At 32.3% G+C, this 17128-nt stretch overlaps 2 protein-coding genes across 2 annotated transcripts; one reads left to right on the top strand and one right to left on the bottom strand.

Moving 5' to 3' along the window:
• The first annotated feature begins 1941 nt into the window (after positions 1-1941).
• On the top strand, positions 1942-8805 carry EDR1 (Protein kinase superfamily protein). The gene is made up of 13 exons (XM_079012582.1): positions 1942-2486; positions 3668-4090; positions 4416-4519; positions 4727-5670; positions 5760-5800; positions 5897-5965; positions 6490-6590; positions 7115-7193; positions 7282-7380; positions 7612-7680; positions 7767-7816; positions 8121-8297; positions 8481-8805. The coding sequence occupies exons 1-13, from the start codon at positions 2055-2057 to the stop codon at positions 8587-8589; spliced, it is 2697 nt and encodes an 898-aa protein (XP_078868708.1). The 5' UTR covers positions 1942-2054; the 3' UTR covers positions 8590-8805.
• Positions 8806-11923: 3118 nt separating this feature from the next.
• Positions 11924-15666, bottom strand: LOC145071361 (Mitochondrial inner membrane translocase complex, subunit Tim44-related protein). The gene is made up of 12 exons (XM_079018262.1): positions 15512-15666; positions 15242-15282; positions 14898-14998; positions 14690-14770; positions 14271-14353; positions 13988-14039; positions 13767-13856; positions 12993-13061; positions 12752-12853; positions 12540-12608; positions 12312-12368; positions 11924-12227 (listed from the first exon to the last, which is right to left on the bottom strand). Exons 1-12 carry the CDS (start codon positions 15598-15600, stop codon positions 12126-12128), a joined length of 936 nt encoding a protein of 311 aa, XP_078874388.1. The 5' UTR covers positions 15601-15666; the 3' UTR covers positions 11924-12125.
• Positions 15667-17128: the final 1462 nt, after the last annotated feature.

The following is a 17128-nucleotide window of genomic DNA, read 5'->3' as shown; positions in this document are numbered from 1 at the left end:
TAATATATTCATTATTTATACGTTGAGACCATAACATAGATAATAATATACCACTTGATCAACCCAAATTGACATTTACAGTCTTGACCAACAACAAAAGTTACCTATTTAAGCAAAAATAATTTGACATGATGCTCAACGTGTTATATCATAATTTGTCACGTTTCTAAGGCTATACGGTGTCATGCATTTTTCACCACCAGTAGTCCGATGTGGACTGCTTTACCGGCAGTGAACACTGTGCCTCTCCCTTTTCTTCACCGGTAGTATGTTTCCACCACTACCTCTCTCATCCTCTACCATTGAAACTCATTCTTTCTTCCTCCCTCTTTACCGGTGACAATCTTCAACACCATATCCTAATACCCAAAATCTTCATAGGCAAAACATTAAATCCTTTGTGGAATCTAGGTGACATCTGTAAACCCTTTACGACAACCCACAACCTAAGGGAATTTTACCACTATCAACGTGACCTAATGGTTTTGTAAAAAATACTCCAAAATGAAGTTGACTAAAGTTTGAATCATATTTTTTTTCTCAAGTTTATTTGATTGATGTATTTGTCTAATAATATAGGTTTTAAATTTATTGTAACAAAAAGATTTTATATAAATTTGTAAAAACCTTGTACATTAAAGAGGTATGAACATCTAATAAAGTTGAAGAAAAAAATATAATTGAAATATTCTTTTTGATAAGATAAATTATTATTAATTCTATTGTTTTTTAAACTCAGATAAATAATGACCTAATTAATTCACTCGTTATAATGGACATCAACATCAAACTTATATATTATTTATTATGTTTTTTTTGGAGTGATAACGTGAGAATATGTTTTATATCATATTTTTTAGTATAAAATTTGTGGTGATGTCATCAATAGCCATAGATTTTTCTTTGTCGCAGTCATAATAATAGTCAAATGGGAAGTGAAGTACAAATTTGGTCCCTCAACTTACAGATGATAAGTTTAGTTGATAAACTACTATTTGTGTTTTCAACTATTTATACTTATACTTCAAAGAAATAAAGTTCGTTAAACTAACACCATTACCCCATAGACGAAAACGAGTGGTGGTATTATATGCACTATCATACAATAGCTACATGAGACATATAAACTAGATTATACAAAATTATACAATATATACGCTTCATACTTTTTATTGTATCTTTCATGAGGATATACATGTAAATCGATACACTTTTTAACTAGCATAAGAAGATAACCAACTAAGTAGGTCTAAATCCTAAAAACAAGACAAACGTTGAGCATTCATTTATTAAAAAGTAGGATAAGGAGATAAAAAGTGTTCAACGTCTTATTTGCATTCATTAATCCTTCTAGATTGTTTATTTCTATTTTATTAATCGAAATATAAAAACATCTTTGGCATTTCAAATGCTACTCCTAAATACCAAATGAAAGTTATAAGAATCCAGTGTCATGGAATGACCTATTAATTGTGTCTGTCTCCTTGCAAGTTTTTTAGTTAGTATATTAGCATGTTATTTTCATCTTTCATCCTCAATTTACTAATTTCACCAACAAAGGTTACAAACCCTAATTTCAAACCTATTCAAACCATGACACAATTGCATACACATCAAAAAGCTCTAATTTTATATAAAGATCTCTTAAGCTTTTGGGATGTTGAGTTTGCCGGAAAAACTATGTTATTGTAACTGTTGTTAAAATGTTAATTTTTAGAGAGTAGAGACGTCATTAATTAATAGAAGAAGACAATTTTATTTCTCAAAGTCAAAATAAAATATATATTTATTGAATCATGACCTATTAAATTCATTATATAAAAAATAACACTTAAAATCAAATAATATTTATGCCAAGAAAAAAGAAAAAAACACCAATCGTATATTTCTGAATCAATGAACGATGGAAATTTAATATAGAAATGAGTGCTTTCAACTCTAGGAAAAGAAGGGGAAATTTACATTTTCAGCGTATAAAACAAACTCTGTTGAGTTTTCCCTCGCTGGTTCCCAACTACGTGAAGACTCAGTGAAGAAGAAGAAGAATTCAAGAAATGGAGAAGAAGAAAGGCATGAAGAACATCTTCAAGAAGCTTCACATAGGAAGCAATCACGATCCTAATCGATCATCCAATGATCCAACGTCGTCATCGTCTTCGTCGTCTTGCGCCACCGCCGACCACCGTACATCTTCAACTCTCACCGGACAAATCTCCGTCCAATCTCCAGCTGCTGCCGCAAGTCCTCCTCAAACGTCTCCGACCGTCAATGTAACATCGCGTCAACAAGATTATTATTCGTCAGAAGAAGAGTACCAGGTCCAGCTAGCCCTAGCTTTAAGCGTGTCGAATTCGGAGTCTAGAGGTGATACCGATAGTGATCAGATCCGTGCTGCGAAGTTGTTGAGTTTAGGGCAACATTCGAGTAATAATCATGTACCTGATAGAGGTGATGCGGCAGCTGATAAGTTGTCTCGGCAGTACTGGGTAAGTTGAACCTCCTAAATTGATATGAATAACATGTAGTTGTGTAGCAAAGTTCAAGAGTTTGATTTTCTACTCGATAAACTTGCTTCAATTTCATTCTAATCTCCTATGGAATAGGTTAAAGAATATGACACAGTGAATTATTAGGGTATATTTGTGCATTGCTCTTGTTTCTATGTGCATGCATTTAGAGGATTCAGACTGGTTATTGGAACACAGACATTCCTGAAATCAAGGAATTTCCTTTAAATAGGCGCCTCAATCAAATTATTACCTTCTCTACTTTTGTTTAATATCATCATACACTACCAATGGGTAGAAAAATGTAGTAATGGATGATTTGAATTACAAAGTAAGGTTATTGAGATGGGAAGGAGACTGCTTTGGCTTTAGTTATTTGGGGTGTTACATTGGATCATATAAGTTGACTTCACTTAGATTATCTTTATTGGGTTAATTATTAGCTTATTCTTCTTCCAATTATCAGTTGGGGTAGTATGTCTTATATCATGATTCATGAGTGTAAATCCACAAGATCAAATTACTGGTTGGATTCTATAAACATGGAAGATTGGTGTTATCTTTTGGCCCACTTTTGCAGGTTTAGCTATTTCTTTTGGCATGATAATGCAGTGGGATGAGCGAGTCTTTGTCAACATATGTAATAAAGATTCTAATATAATAATAAATACATACAGATTTGTCTAATAAACAGATGTAAAAATACTCCTTATAAATGATGTGATCAAGAATCACCCTTTGACATGGTATATAAAATTAAAAAAAAAAGGTTAAATGCAAGGAATTACACCATCTATTTATTTGTCTATTGTAGCATCCTACTTCCATTTTTTCTTGTTATATCGTTATACACAGAAAAATCTGCCCTATTATAGCAATTTCATTAAAATACAAAACAATTCTCACTGCTACAAATAGCAAGATTTCTCAAAGCACAATGCGCCAATAAGAAAAAATAGAAGTACAATGTTATTATCGGTAGGTTTTTCTTTCATTGCCTTAATAAGAAAAATATCAAAAACAAATGAAAGTGGAATGTTGTGATAAACATATAAATGAAATTACATTGCTGTTTCTTGCATTTAGCCCATGAGTTTACAATCCATTTTAATGTTATCTTACATGAGTGTAACTTTTTTTTTTTGGTTCAAATCAACCAGGATTATGGTCTCCTTGATTATGAGGAGAAAGTAGTGGATGGTTTCTATGATGTATATGGGCTTTCAACCGAAACAACATCCCAAGGGAAAATGCCCTCTTTGTCAGATCTTGAAACAGATCCTCAAACTTCAGGTTTTGAAGTAATCATAGTAAACAGAACCATTGATCCTGCCCTAGAAGAGCTGTTTCAGGTAGCCCACTGTATTGCATTAGACTGCCCTCCTGCTGAGGTGAGTCTTTTAGTGCAAAGGCTTGCTGAACTTGTGACAGAACACATGGGTGGACCAGTGAGGGATGCTAATATCATCATGGCAAGATGGATGGAAAGAAGCACAGAATTGAGGACATCTTTACATACCAGTATATACCCTATTGGATCTTTAAGAGTTGGACTGTTACGCCATCGTGCTTTGCTTTTCAAGGTGAACTGTTGTTCTTGTTCTTTTATCCTTTTTCTTGAATCTAGACATTATTTGGTTTCGATTACATATAATCTTGGCTATTTTACTAGGTGGAACTGTAGCCACTAAGGCTTATTTTCTTTTTTGTTTGGTTAAATGTGATGTTTAAAAAATGGAAGGAAAAAGTAAAGGGTTCAAATCAATGCTCCCTAGTTTTGTTTCTTTCTATTACAACATTGTACTTTGAAAGATCTACCTGATTCTTGGGTCCAACAGACTTAGCTTCTCTTAATCTATATAGTCATGTTGACTTTTATCTCATCTTTTTTACTCTTGTGAAGTGCAGGTACTGGCAGAAAGTGTTGGAATAACCTGTAGGCTTGTCAGGGGTAGTCACTATACTGGTGTTGAGGATGATGCAGTCAACATTATCAAGTTGGATAATGAAAGGTAACATGTGGTCTTTTCTTAGTTTTTACATATCCTATTTCTCTTTAATTTAATTTTCAAGATTATACTTTTTCTGTCTAAATTCCTCTTGCTGTCATATTATATGTGGGTTAAGTGCAAGAAAGATCAACATACTCTCTTAGACCAAGTTCATTATTTATCCTTTCTTGTATGTCAAGATATTTATTGTTTTCCCTTTGCCTTCAGTGAGTTTCTAGTGGATCTAATGGCAGCCCCTGGAACACTTATACCCGCGGATATTTTCAGTGGAAAAGATTCCTCCTTGAAACCAAACATCCCAAAATCAAGTCAACTTCCAGGTGTCCAGTCAACTAAAGATTTCTCACTTCCTTCAAGACCCGTTTCAAACAATAATATCAATGGTGCCAGTAGTCAAAACATTGAAGTGCAAAACAACACTAGTCAATTAGATCACATCCCTTCATCAGCAATCGGAAATTCTCTTTACAAAGGAGGCCGTGGGCCCAATGCAGTTAGTGGTGGCTCAAGGATGAATGTTAACATAGTCCCGTATAATACCCAAAATACCCCTGGCGCTGAGGACAATAAAAACCTTTTCACAGAGCTCAATCCTTTCCAAATCAAAGGATCCGGTAAGGCTTCAATGCAACAGACTGATAACAAAAACACAAAAATCAACCAAGTTGTTTCCGGAAGACCTCCGGTCCCACAAATGTGGAAAAATCGTCATGCTGTTAATGAGGTAGTAGCGGGACCCGGACCAGGAAGGGTATATTCTGATGGGCTGAAGTCACGTGATAGTTATGGTGGGACTTTAAATCAAAATAGTGAAACGGGTTCTTCGAATAATGCTGCTGAGTCGGAAGCTGCATGGGCTGAGTGGAAAAACTATAGATTGTCTTTGGAGGTTGTGGGGAATAATAATAATAATAATAACAACAACAATGCTTTCTCAAGGAATAAGGAAAAGTTGAATGTGGTGAGAGGGGAAGAAGATGTTAGAAAAGGTTCAGAGTATCGGGTCAATGTTGAAAACCGAAAGGTGGTGGGACCCGAAAGCTCCACGTCATCATCATCATTGTCATCGGTTGTTGATCCTGTGATTGATGATGTTGGAGACTGTGAGATTCCGTGGGAAGATTTGGTCATTGGTGAAAGAATTGGACTAGGTAATGGTTTAAAAAATAATATTATTCCCCTTTTTAAGTTGTGTTGTGTCTTGTCTGGAAAAGACGTTAATGCCCTTCTCATCTTGCAGGCTCATATGGTGAGGTTTATCATGCTGATTGGAATGGCACTGTAAGATTTTTCTGTAGTCTTACTGAAATAAATTTAGGGTAGTTTATATATTTAATTGTGTTTGATTTCCTAATTAGTTGATTTTTCATTGAACAGGAGGTGGCTGTGAAGAAGTTCCTTGATCAGGATTTTTCAGGTGCTGCTTTAGCAGAGTTCAAGAGGGAAGTAAGTAATAATGTTTCCTAAAAACTACATTATGAAATTTGGTTATTTGTCTTAAAGTCACAAATGCTTCACAACTCATAGTATTTTTTAATTTTGGTGGAATAAGGAATTTAGTTGGATACTTTCCTATTCAGATAAGTGGTGAAATGCAACAAAGGGCAATGTACTTTTCACTACTATAATTGATTAGATTTTTAATGATGCCCTAATAAGAAAAAAATTTGGAAGTACAATGCTATAATTGGGTGGATTTTTTTATAGTATAAGTCCTATTAAGAAACAAATTTGGAAGCACAATACTATAATTGGGAAAATTTTCAAAGTAAAATGCTGTAATATGGAAGTGCATTTCTTTTTTCATCTATTTTGTATGCACACTGCATTTAAAGGGGAAATTGGTGGTTCTCTTTTCCTTCTTTGCCAACTAAACATGGGTTAAATGAAGAAAATATAGCATTATTTGTAAGAAAATTATTTTAGCAAAAAGCTGTATTAATTAAGCATATTGTACTTTGATGAGACAGGTGCGCATTATGCAAAGATTACGCCATCCAAATGTTGTGCTTTTTATGGGTGCTGTTACTCGTCCTCCAAACCTTTCAATCATCACCGAATTTCTCCCCAGGTTTTGTTTTATTTTACTTTTTTTAAATGATGTATTAAAAAAAATACCTGAGAAAATATTTCACACTTTGGAAATGGAAGGAAACAATAAATGAGGGAAATGTAAAAGGTTAGGACTTAATGGGCCCTGACTTTCTCTATTAAGTTCTTTCTGCATTAATTAAAATATAAACACTTAAATATATAAAGCTTGTTGGACACCATTAAGTCAATAGAGTGAAAAGGAAACACTTAAGCTATGGAAATATTATATATCCAATAGAAGATAGCTGATATCATACATGATACTATGAGGAGAATACCATAACTATACTAGAAAAATGATACAAGTAAATAGTATAAACTTTACAAATATAAAGTACCTAACCAGTATATGTTTTCTTTTTAAAATAATTTAGCAGTTCAAAGGGTATTTTGGGAATTGTCTAGATACATTTGTTAGGCTATCAGTTAGCTTTTGATATTGGTTTTGCTATGTAATATGGTGCAAACTAAACTCTTAACAACTATCTTTTGGTGTTTCAGAGGAAGCTTATACAGGATAATTCATCGCCCACATTGCCAAATTGATGAAAAACGAAGAATCAAAATGGCTCTTGATGTTGTAAGGAAGTTTACATACAGTTATATAAGTATTTTATCAACTTATCTATGTATGTTTGTGTTTGAAAGTTGAATGGTGTATTTTGTAGGCAAAGGGGATGAATTGCTTGCATACAAGCATCCCAACAATAGTTCACAGGGACTTGAAATCACCAAATTTGTTGGTTGATGAAGATTGGAATGTCAAGGTAAGTAATTTACTTATATACCCCTTCATCTCTTCTTTTTATTACCAGATCCCCGTCCCTTCCTACACCACTTTTTTAATTCGAAAAAAAACAGAAAAATCTATATCTATAGATTTTTCAAAGTAGAATGTTGTAGTAGGAAGAATTGAAAGTAGGATGCTAGACAAATCAATAGAAGTAGGTTGCTATTTGTTGGCATTGCTTTAATAAATGAGAGTTTAAACCCTGCAGGTATGTGACTTTGGGCTGTCTCGCTTGAAGCATAACACATTTTTATCATCCAAATCAACAGCAGGAACGGTGAGTTTTTATATTATTTCTTAATAATTTTTTTATTTAGTATTATCCTGAACATAACTTATCATTGATTTGATGTCTTATCTTAGCCCGAGTGGATGGCACCTGAAGTCCTGCGTAATGAAAATTCAAACGAGAAGTAAGTTTTACGACTTTTTCAGCTAAATGCATTTATCTGTGTATTATTATTATTTATAGCATCCTACTTTTATTTCTTTTCATTACAACAACACTCTACTTTCACTTTTTTCTTTTTTATTAAGTCATTGTACTTTAAAAGTTTATTTATTCATAGCATCCTACTAAAACACCACCCTGCAACATTCAAAAAATCTTTAGGATCTGGATCAATGCTGTTCCTGTATTTTATAAATTATAATGATAATGATGATGATTATGGATGGGATGTAATTTAAGTTTGAGTTGTTGCATATAATTTGTAGGTGTGATGTGTATAGCTTTGGTGTTATACTGTGGGAGCTTGCAACCCTAAGATTGCCCTGGAGTGGGATGAACCCGATGCAGGTGGTGGGTGCTGTGGGCTTCCAAAACCGCCGCCTCGACATCCCCAAAGAGTTAGACCCCTTGGTCGGAAGAATCATCTGGGACTGCTGGCAAACGTAAGTACCATCCCTTTTTTTTCAACTTCCATTCATTACAGCAAAAACGCTATTTCCTACTTTCATCATTTTATCGAGTTAAACTAGCATCATGATAATAGAGTCATACTTTTTTTTTTCTTCAACTAAGTAAGTTGTATTTTTGGATATAAAGTTTATAAATTATAAAATTGAACATGGCAGGGATCCAAACCTACGGCCTTCGTTTGCACAACTTACGGTGGCTCTAAAGCCATTGCAGCGGTTGGCAGCCACTACACAAATCGATGATGATCAACCAATCGATATTTAAATTAACCCCCCCTCTCTCTTCTCTCATGTTTATGTAAAAACAGTGTTCACAAATTGAGTATATATAATAGGAAAAAAAGAGAATCTGTTTTTGGGGTCATGATCTAATAATTTGTATACCCTATCAGTATGCGAGTGTGCATAATTTTGGGTGTGTGTGTGTGTATGTAAATACGCTTTTGATATTACCATAACATCTGTTGCTATGTTTTTTTCCTGGTTTGAAACTTTTTATCCGTGGTGAAAAACCGAAAACTCAATTATTTTTGTTTTTTTTTTTTTTTGGGGTTCATGAGAAAAAAAAGGATGCTATAATTAGCAAATAAACAGATTGTTATTTCTTGCATTTTACCTGTTTTCGGTTAAATGCAAGTAATACTAATGTTGTAGTAACAAAAAAAAAAAGTAGAATGGTATATTGATATTGTCTGCATTTAAGAAGTAGCAATGTTATTATAGAAAGAAAAAAAAGTAGAAAGGTATAATAATCATATTACTATTTCTTGTATTTTACCGGTTTGTGTTAAATGCAAGAATATAGCTATGTAATTTCATATAGTTTGTCACATTATAACATTGTATATTGAAAAATTATCAAATTTTAATGATGTCATTATTTTTTTTATTGTTATAGTTATTTAAATTCTTTTTAGTACAATATCTTAAATGAAAAAAAGGTACAGTTTTATAGACTTGGGGAAGTATATTCTTTTCCTCGTCCTCCTCTCCAAGTTCTGGAGTATCTTTTGAGTTTTTCTTTTCACATAAAAACTAAAATATAATTTTTATTTCTATTTTTTAGTTAGACAACCATTTTATGTTTGTACTATAACTGCAATAATAAGTTTGAAAACGCATATCTAAATATCCTTTATATTATAAATCCCATAACTAAATAAGGCCTTACATTTATTGTAAATATGCACCAATAAAATGAAAGCAAATCATAACCTTTACACTTTGTTTTTCCTTTCACCATTCACCATTTCTATTTAGATTTGCCCATTTCTAATTAGATTTGCCTAGAATAGAACCCACCTTTAGAATGGACTTCAATGGCTTAGTTTCATCATCCTCTTCAATCTCCATTGAAGGCCATTGCTCAATTTTCTTCCTCTTTCCCTTATTATTTCTTACATAATCCTCAATGAACTCCACTTCATGTTTAATACTCACCGATTTCCGTACCACTTTCGGTTTAACCAACGATGAGCCAACATGTGTCCCCGCACCATGCACTTTGGGTGGCACTGGTGGTCCATAACGGTCACACTCGTCTTCAACAACCGTTATGGTTCGTGGGCTTGAGCCACCTAAAACAACTGTCTTTGTAGCATGGCCTTGAAACCACTCAACAAATGACCCAATTACATAATTACCCGTGACCCGTAGATAACAAAACGGGCATCTTGTGCTCGTGTTGAGATATTTGTAGAAATAGAAGTTTTTGCATACAAGACATCCTGAACCCATGGTTGTGATGAAATGAGGATTTTTTAGATGAATTTGTGGAATACAATAACATAGTTGAGAGGAGAAATGAGGTGGTGGGGTTTGGTTTTGATATTAGTGAATTTTGAAGAGGTTTCTTAGAAGATGAGGTTGATGTTATTCTTGTCATGTGATTTGAAGGTTGCTTCCCTTTTGATGACTCTATGATGTTGGAGATGTATTTTGCTTTTCCAATTAGAAGATTTGTAGAGAAAGTATTGAAGAAATAAGTCATGTGTGATTAGAAAAAACAATTTATGAACAAAGATCGTTTATTTTTTTGAACTGTCTGCATTGTCTGAATGAGAGTGACATTTTTTATGTGGTAAAGTGATATTAAATAACAATAACTTTTATTAAGACATATTTACCATATATACTTTACTTTTGCTTTGGGGACAAGTAAGCCTTAGTCACATCTTTGGTTGTGAATCTTTGAAGGAAAAGAAAGAAGGGGTGTTAATTGGGTCAAATCTGATGGATACACAATTTGTTTGGACTAGTCTGGTTGAACGATTTCTTTAGAATGCATTTTTTGAAACTTGTATAATTATATAATTATTTAAAGTATTTAAGTCTGTAATTTTATGACAATATATATTTAACATTTCATTATTTGTGAGTTATAAATTGATGATCAAAGTTTAATGTTTAATCAAATGTTAGCAAAAGTAAAACTTATATATGGTTCTCATATATTATAGATAACTTTAGATTTAATGAATTCAATTATAAGGGCATAAAGCCGACATTATTTGTCAAACATAACTCAAACCAGTCAGGATTATTATTATTATTATTATTATTATTATTATTATTATTATTATTATTATTATTATTATTAGAGGCGCACAAAAAACCCGCTTTATAATCCAAAATCGGTTTCCAAACCGACCTGATTCGATTTAACTGGTTTGGTTGAAACTGGTCCGATGGTTTATGTCAGTTTGAGGATTTTACAATTGAAACCTATCTAGGCGGTTTTCAAAGCTGTAAAAAACCAATTCTCATATTGTAAAAACAATAATGTTTTCATCCATTATTTCTTTATTTTATTTTTTTGGTTTATACAAGGTTTTAGAGATTTCCAAGACAAGTTTTCACCCCTTGTACTATCTCGAATGCCGAGAAATACTTTTCTAAAAATAAAAAAAAATAAAAAATGTAAGTAGTCCCGAATGCCTGAAAAATACCCTAGCTTATAGATTTGTATATTTTTGCTTAGAAATTGGTTTTAGGTTTTGTCAACCAAAACCAATCCAGTTTGTGCATCTCCAGGTTGACCAAGCTTTGACCCATTAGCTCAACACGAAGAGAATATGAAGTAAAGAACCGAAAAAAGCATTTATAGGCTTTACAGAGGTTTGTTGGTTGATGGTGTATACGTGACACTTTTTTTGTATTGTTGACTCTTGATTAGAATTAGACATTTTCCGCAAGTTCTTAATAACAAGATACTAATTAATAATATCTTCAACATGATTTAGAGGGTTATTGAGTTACTTTGAGCTCATATATTGATTCTCCATAGTTTTTTGTTACAATGTAGTCCTGAGTATGATGTGAGGGTGTCCTATCCTTACCAATGGGTCCCGCAACCAACATGGGGGCATGCAAATGAAATTGATGTCCAATTCTTACTAGGAAATGCGATCCAACGGTTTATGCAAAAAGGGTTATTCCTTCATGGACCCTAAGTTGGCCCAAAGAACATCATGTAAGAACCCAATTCACATTGGAAGTGAAACTCTTGAAAAGTTGGAGATGCACATACACCACCCCATAAGAAATTGTGCTATTGCTATGCCCAAGGGCTCATTCAAAGGGAATAGAATATTTACTAATACACTAAAATTCAACATATTTATTATTAATTTTTGCTGTTGATGGTTTTACCTAGTCTTTTGGATGTTGAAGATAAACAAATTATAAGGAAAAGGTTGTACCTCATTCGTACAAAATTTGTTACATGATTAAACAACAAATGAAATGACTTTTTTGTCACCTTAAAATCCCAAATGGCTTGAAGAAGAAGAAGTTGATCATTTATTTATCACCTGGTTTTACAGGGATTCGTCCACAAAGACGCCAATATGCACCAGGGTGAAATTGGGATTTTTCAAAAACCCAAATATCACGAACAAGGACCTAAATAAATAAATTAATTTTAGTTATTTATCCATGCATAAATAACTAATTATACATATAAAGAGGCACCAATCTATTTATTACCTCCTTATCTCTATTTCCAGCAACCACATTTCCTTTGGAATCATAGGCCTCGAATTTCTAAATTAAGCAAGTGAAACAACAACGTTATCAATAATTTTAAACATATCATATGTGAAGAAAATTAATTATATATATATATATATATATATATATATATATATATATATATATATATATATATATATCTGAAAACATATAAATAGAAATTTAAGTTACAGTTGCGGGTACCTGTTTAGAGAGAAACTCAAGTGTGAGCTGTATAAATACTTTACTCAGATCATCACGATCCACTCCAATCTGAGGGAACAAACAAAAACATGCTTAATGAAAATAACATTTTTTTTATTATAAACAAAAAAACATAATTGTTCTTTCTTATTAGAACATTGAAAAAATAGTAGTATGATGCTATGATAAAAAAAAAGGAAAATGATACTTGCCATTCGAGCGCGTAAAGTTCGGATTTTAATGACCGGCTCTATCAGTTCCCAGTAAACATTACTCCATCTAGATTCTCTTTGCTTAATTTCACTCTTCAGTGCCTGTTTTACACACACACACACATAAAATAATAATAATAATAATAATAATAATAGCACTCTAGTTATCCTTGATTAAGAGGCTGAAAGAAATCATTGATTAAAAAAAAAACATAAATATAATTCAATAAAAGTCACTTACGGAATACATATGCTCAGTAACCATTTTCCGTAATGTTGTCTTGTCACCATTTGCCATTAAGATGTTTATCTGAAAAAATAAAAATTAAAAATGATATAAGATGAAATGCATGATGATACAAAAAAAGTATCAAATAGATGGAGGTCTGATCATCATATGCTGAAGAAATAGAGTTGGTCATGGAATTGGAATTAGGGAAGGAATGGATTGGTTCATTCCAATGGAATGAAAAAAGCTGCTTGTTTTGCCTGATGGAATGGAATGAAAATTGAATTAAACATATTTTATTTATGTAAGTTTTAATGACATGGATCCTTTTTTATTGCAAATTTCATAATTTTCAATAAACTACATATATAACTAGAAAAAACATTTATTATTATCAATTTATTTGGGTTTTATGAGATTTTATTATGTATACTTTTTTAACTATGTAAATAAAAAATCATTACTTTTAATTAAATAATGTATAGAGAAGAGGTAAAACTATACATTATATTTACATATATTAGAAAATTATATCAAAATTCATTTCATCCAACAAAATATGATCATTAATATAATGACTTATTCCATTACCTTGTCTATTTCATTCATTCATTCATCATTCCATTCCATTCCATCCAACCAAACAGACCTCAACAGGATTTAATGTGATGACCAGGACTTGTTTCCTTATAATTTCTTTAAACAATTACAAACAAGATAATCTTATAGTTAAAAACACATCCAAACATATTTAATTTTAACAGTGATTTATAGTAAAAATCATACCTCTTTATATAAGTTTACAGCCTCAGCATAGAATTGTTTCTTTGAGTAGCCAGATTTTCTCAATTTGGAAATAGCATATGCATTTTTTAGCTGCATGTATATACACAACAAGTAGTACCAAGTCAACAGACAAAGGAAGATAAAATTGGAACTTCATAAGTTAAATTACACTTTCAGCTTATATATATAAAAGGTAGTAAAGTAGAAGATGTAATTGTAACCTCTAGAAAAATATCATCTTTAGTTCTTCTCCATCCAGTCCTTGTGAACCACCTGTAGATGAGGCATCTAATTAAGCTCTTTTAATCAACTCATTTTAGGACCCTATACCTTTTATGCATTCAAGCCAGTATATTTATATTTTTAGATTTAGTCCCTAAAACCTCATAGGTGTTTAATCAAACCATATAAGGTGTTTTATTCAGCTATTCAACTCGAAATCATGAAAAGTTGTGAAACCAAACATTCTTAATAAAAGAAATTAGATAATTTTTCACATCTAACCTTCGCAAAAAAGAAATAGGCTCACGAGGACCATATGGCTCATATATGATTCCAGGACTTAGCATGGAAACCTTTAAAGCCCCCTGAAAATATAAAATAACATAAAAATGGTAAAAATTTCATAGGTTGTTCAAAGTAGAGAACTATCTAGTCCTTAATATTAATGTGAAAAAGCTAACAAACTTACAAAAGGGTAACAAACTAAGGCCCTCCTAAATAAGAGTGAAAAAAACATAAATTGTGACAATAAGAAAAAAGATATAAGAATCATCTCCAAATATGAACATAACTTTTTTCTCATAATCATCCTCTAATTACAGGTATCAATATGGATTTAAGTGTAGCAGGAAAGAGAAGTACTTGTACATGTAACTTGGGAAGAAAAGTTGACCAAGTCAAATGAAAGGAAATGGTTATACCATTTTTCGCGCCTGGGCAGGGGCTTTCACTTGTGTTGATAAATTCCGTGAACCATTCAAGAAGATTGATAATTCAGCAATCTATACAAAAAGCAATAGATGTGATCTATACAATAATTACTATCAGTTAAAAAGCACAGTATTTTACAATACTCATGAATCATGATGATGTGAATACATCATGGTGCTTTAATATAAATGGTGTTACCTTTGCAGTATGAAGTATCTTATTACCACCATGGATGAAAGAAGGTAGACAATTTTGGAGCTTGAAGCAATAAGGGTTTCTCTTGTTGATGATCTCAGGAGCTGATTACATAGAATGGAGACTTTCTTAGTCAGTAATTTTGGACCTTGAAGCAATGAGGGTTTCTCTTGCTAGTGATTTTGGTGATACGTTTTGTCAGATCAGGCATAAAATAATACATAAACTCCGTTTTCCCTAAATTGATAAGAGCGTAATTCAGATAGCCCTAATTTTACAACTAGAATACCACTATAATCCATTACACACTTGACATTGGAGAAATACAGTTTCAGCTAGATGATTACCTTCTATTCCAGGATTCGAGTAGCTCCTCCAGTTTCCACACCTGGAAGTTCAACCAAAACTGCATTATACACGATGATCTTAACCTTCTTAAGTAGGTAGCACATCAAAATTGGACAGATAAATCAAAAGGAAAAGAAAAATAGTGAATTTAATATCATTTTGTTCATGTAATTATAGCAAGCAATGTATCAATCACGTCGAACGAATCCACCGCTGTTATCGTAGCACGCCAACAAAAATTAGAAATAAAGAAGGGATAAAAAACGAACAGGTGCGATGTTTTTCGAATCTCCAATGCTTGATAAACATTCCGAGTGTTCCGGAGACTTCTGAATGCCATCATCGATCTCACGCACATTGCTTGCTCAAAAAAGGGGTTTAAGGTTTTCGTTGCCGAGAGGTTTATGAATTTAGAATTGGGAAATAACAGTTCATCCCCCAGGTTTTTGTAAATTAGAAAAAATACCCCTCATATATATTTTAATTGCAAAGAGCTCCTCATGTTTTTGTTGTTGGACTAAGGGATAAGTTCAAAGCATGATAACTAATGGGTTGTGTCATGTGTGGCGAGTCTCTAGAAGAAGCCGAGACGACTTTGAGGATGATAGAGAGGAACAAAGTCGTTAGTTCGTATTAAATCTCTATTAATACATGAGATAGCCTTGGGTAGTAGGGAACTGTAGACCAGTTGAAAATAACCAATACCTGACTCGATCTGTTTTGAATTCGGGTAGATCGGGTCGGGTAACTTGCGTATCGGGTTCGAAAATTCGGTAATTGGGTAACCCGATATTTAAATAGGTCGTGTATTGGGTAGACTTAAAAAAATTCGAGTATACTCGAATATCCGATTAAAAAAACCCTAATGTTCTTAATCTATTGATCCATCTCTCAAAATTCATTCTGACCTCTCTTTAAATTGGATCATATACACAAATCGGATCCACTTTTGTCATATGTTTTAGTTACTAAATTGGATCATACACACAAACTCGACTGAATATTAAACTTTTGCTTGATTTTAGGATCCCAAACGATAAAAAATGATTTCCATATATATGAAATGTTATTTTTGGAGAAATTTTTAAATGGTATATGAAATGATTAATTAAACAATCACATAGTTTTAACTTGGCAAAGATTTATTAGCAACAAACATGAAAAAAAAAATCATATGCTTGCAACACAAATCTTATTACAACAATCACAAAAATAATGTGTCGAAGGCTTAGTTCTAAGTAACAATGCCGATATATTTTTTTGATGTGGATGTTTAAATGTTAAAAGATTTAATAAATTAAAGTTTTATATTTTCATTTATTTATATGTATATTTATCTTGGCAGATTTATCAATTTTCATATACGTTAGAGGTTTTTTATGCAATTCAAATCTCTATATTCCTTAGTTTTTTTTATATACTTCAATTACACAAGATGGTACAATATAAAAACAGATTCTTCTTCATAAAATTTACATTTAATTTATGAGACCCGAATGTATCAAAAAATATATAAGTAATTTTCGGGTATACATAAATATACCCGACCCGAATTAAAACTTGATCTACCCGAATTCGAATACCCGAAGTGCAATATAGGTCGGATATCGGTTATTATTATTTCTTTTAAAAACCCGAACTACTCAAAACCCGAAAATTATATCTGATCAACACCCCTAAGGAGTTGGTGATTAACGAATCTCTTTAATGCTATATTAATATCATTGAGGAATGGAGATTCAATATTGTAATTATGATATATAAGCACAAATGTTATGCATAAAGCTACAACTATTAAGATATTAAGTTACTTATTCATACCGTGAAATTTTGATATAGAGTTCTTCATGTCATGTTACTTGCATTATGGTCCTTTCAAAAACCAA

The sequence above is a fragment of the Lactuca serriola genome, chromosome 8 (assembly GCF_051521515.1).
Source record: "Lactuca serriola cultivar US96UC23 chromosome 8, Lser_US96UC23_V15, whole genome shotgun sequence".
In the NCBI taxonomy this organism is placed as follows: Eukaryota; Viridiplantae; Streptophyta; class Magnoliopsida; order Asterales; family Asteraceae; genus Lactuca; species Lactuca serriola.
The sequence above is the reverse complement of the archived record's forward strand: the minus strand, read 5'-3'. Positions and strand labels throughout refer to the sequence as shown.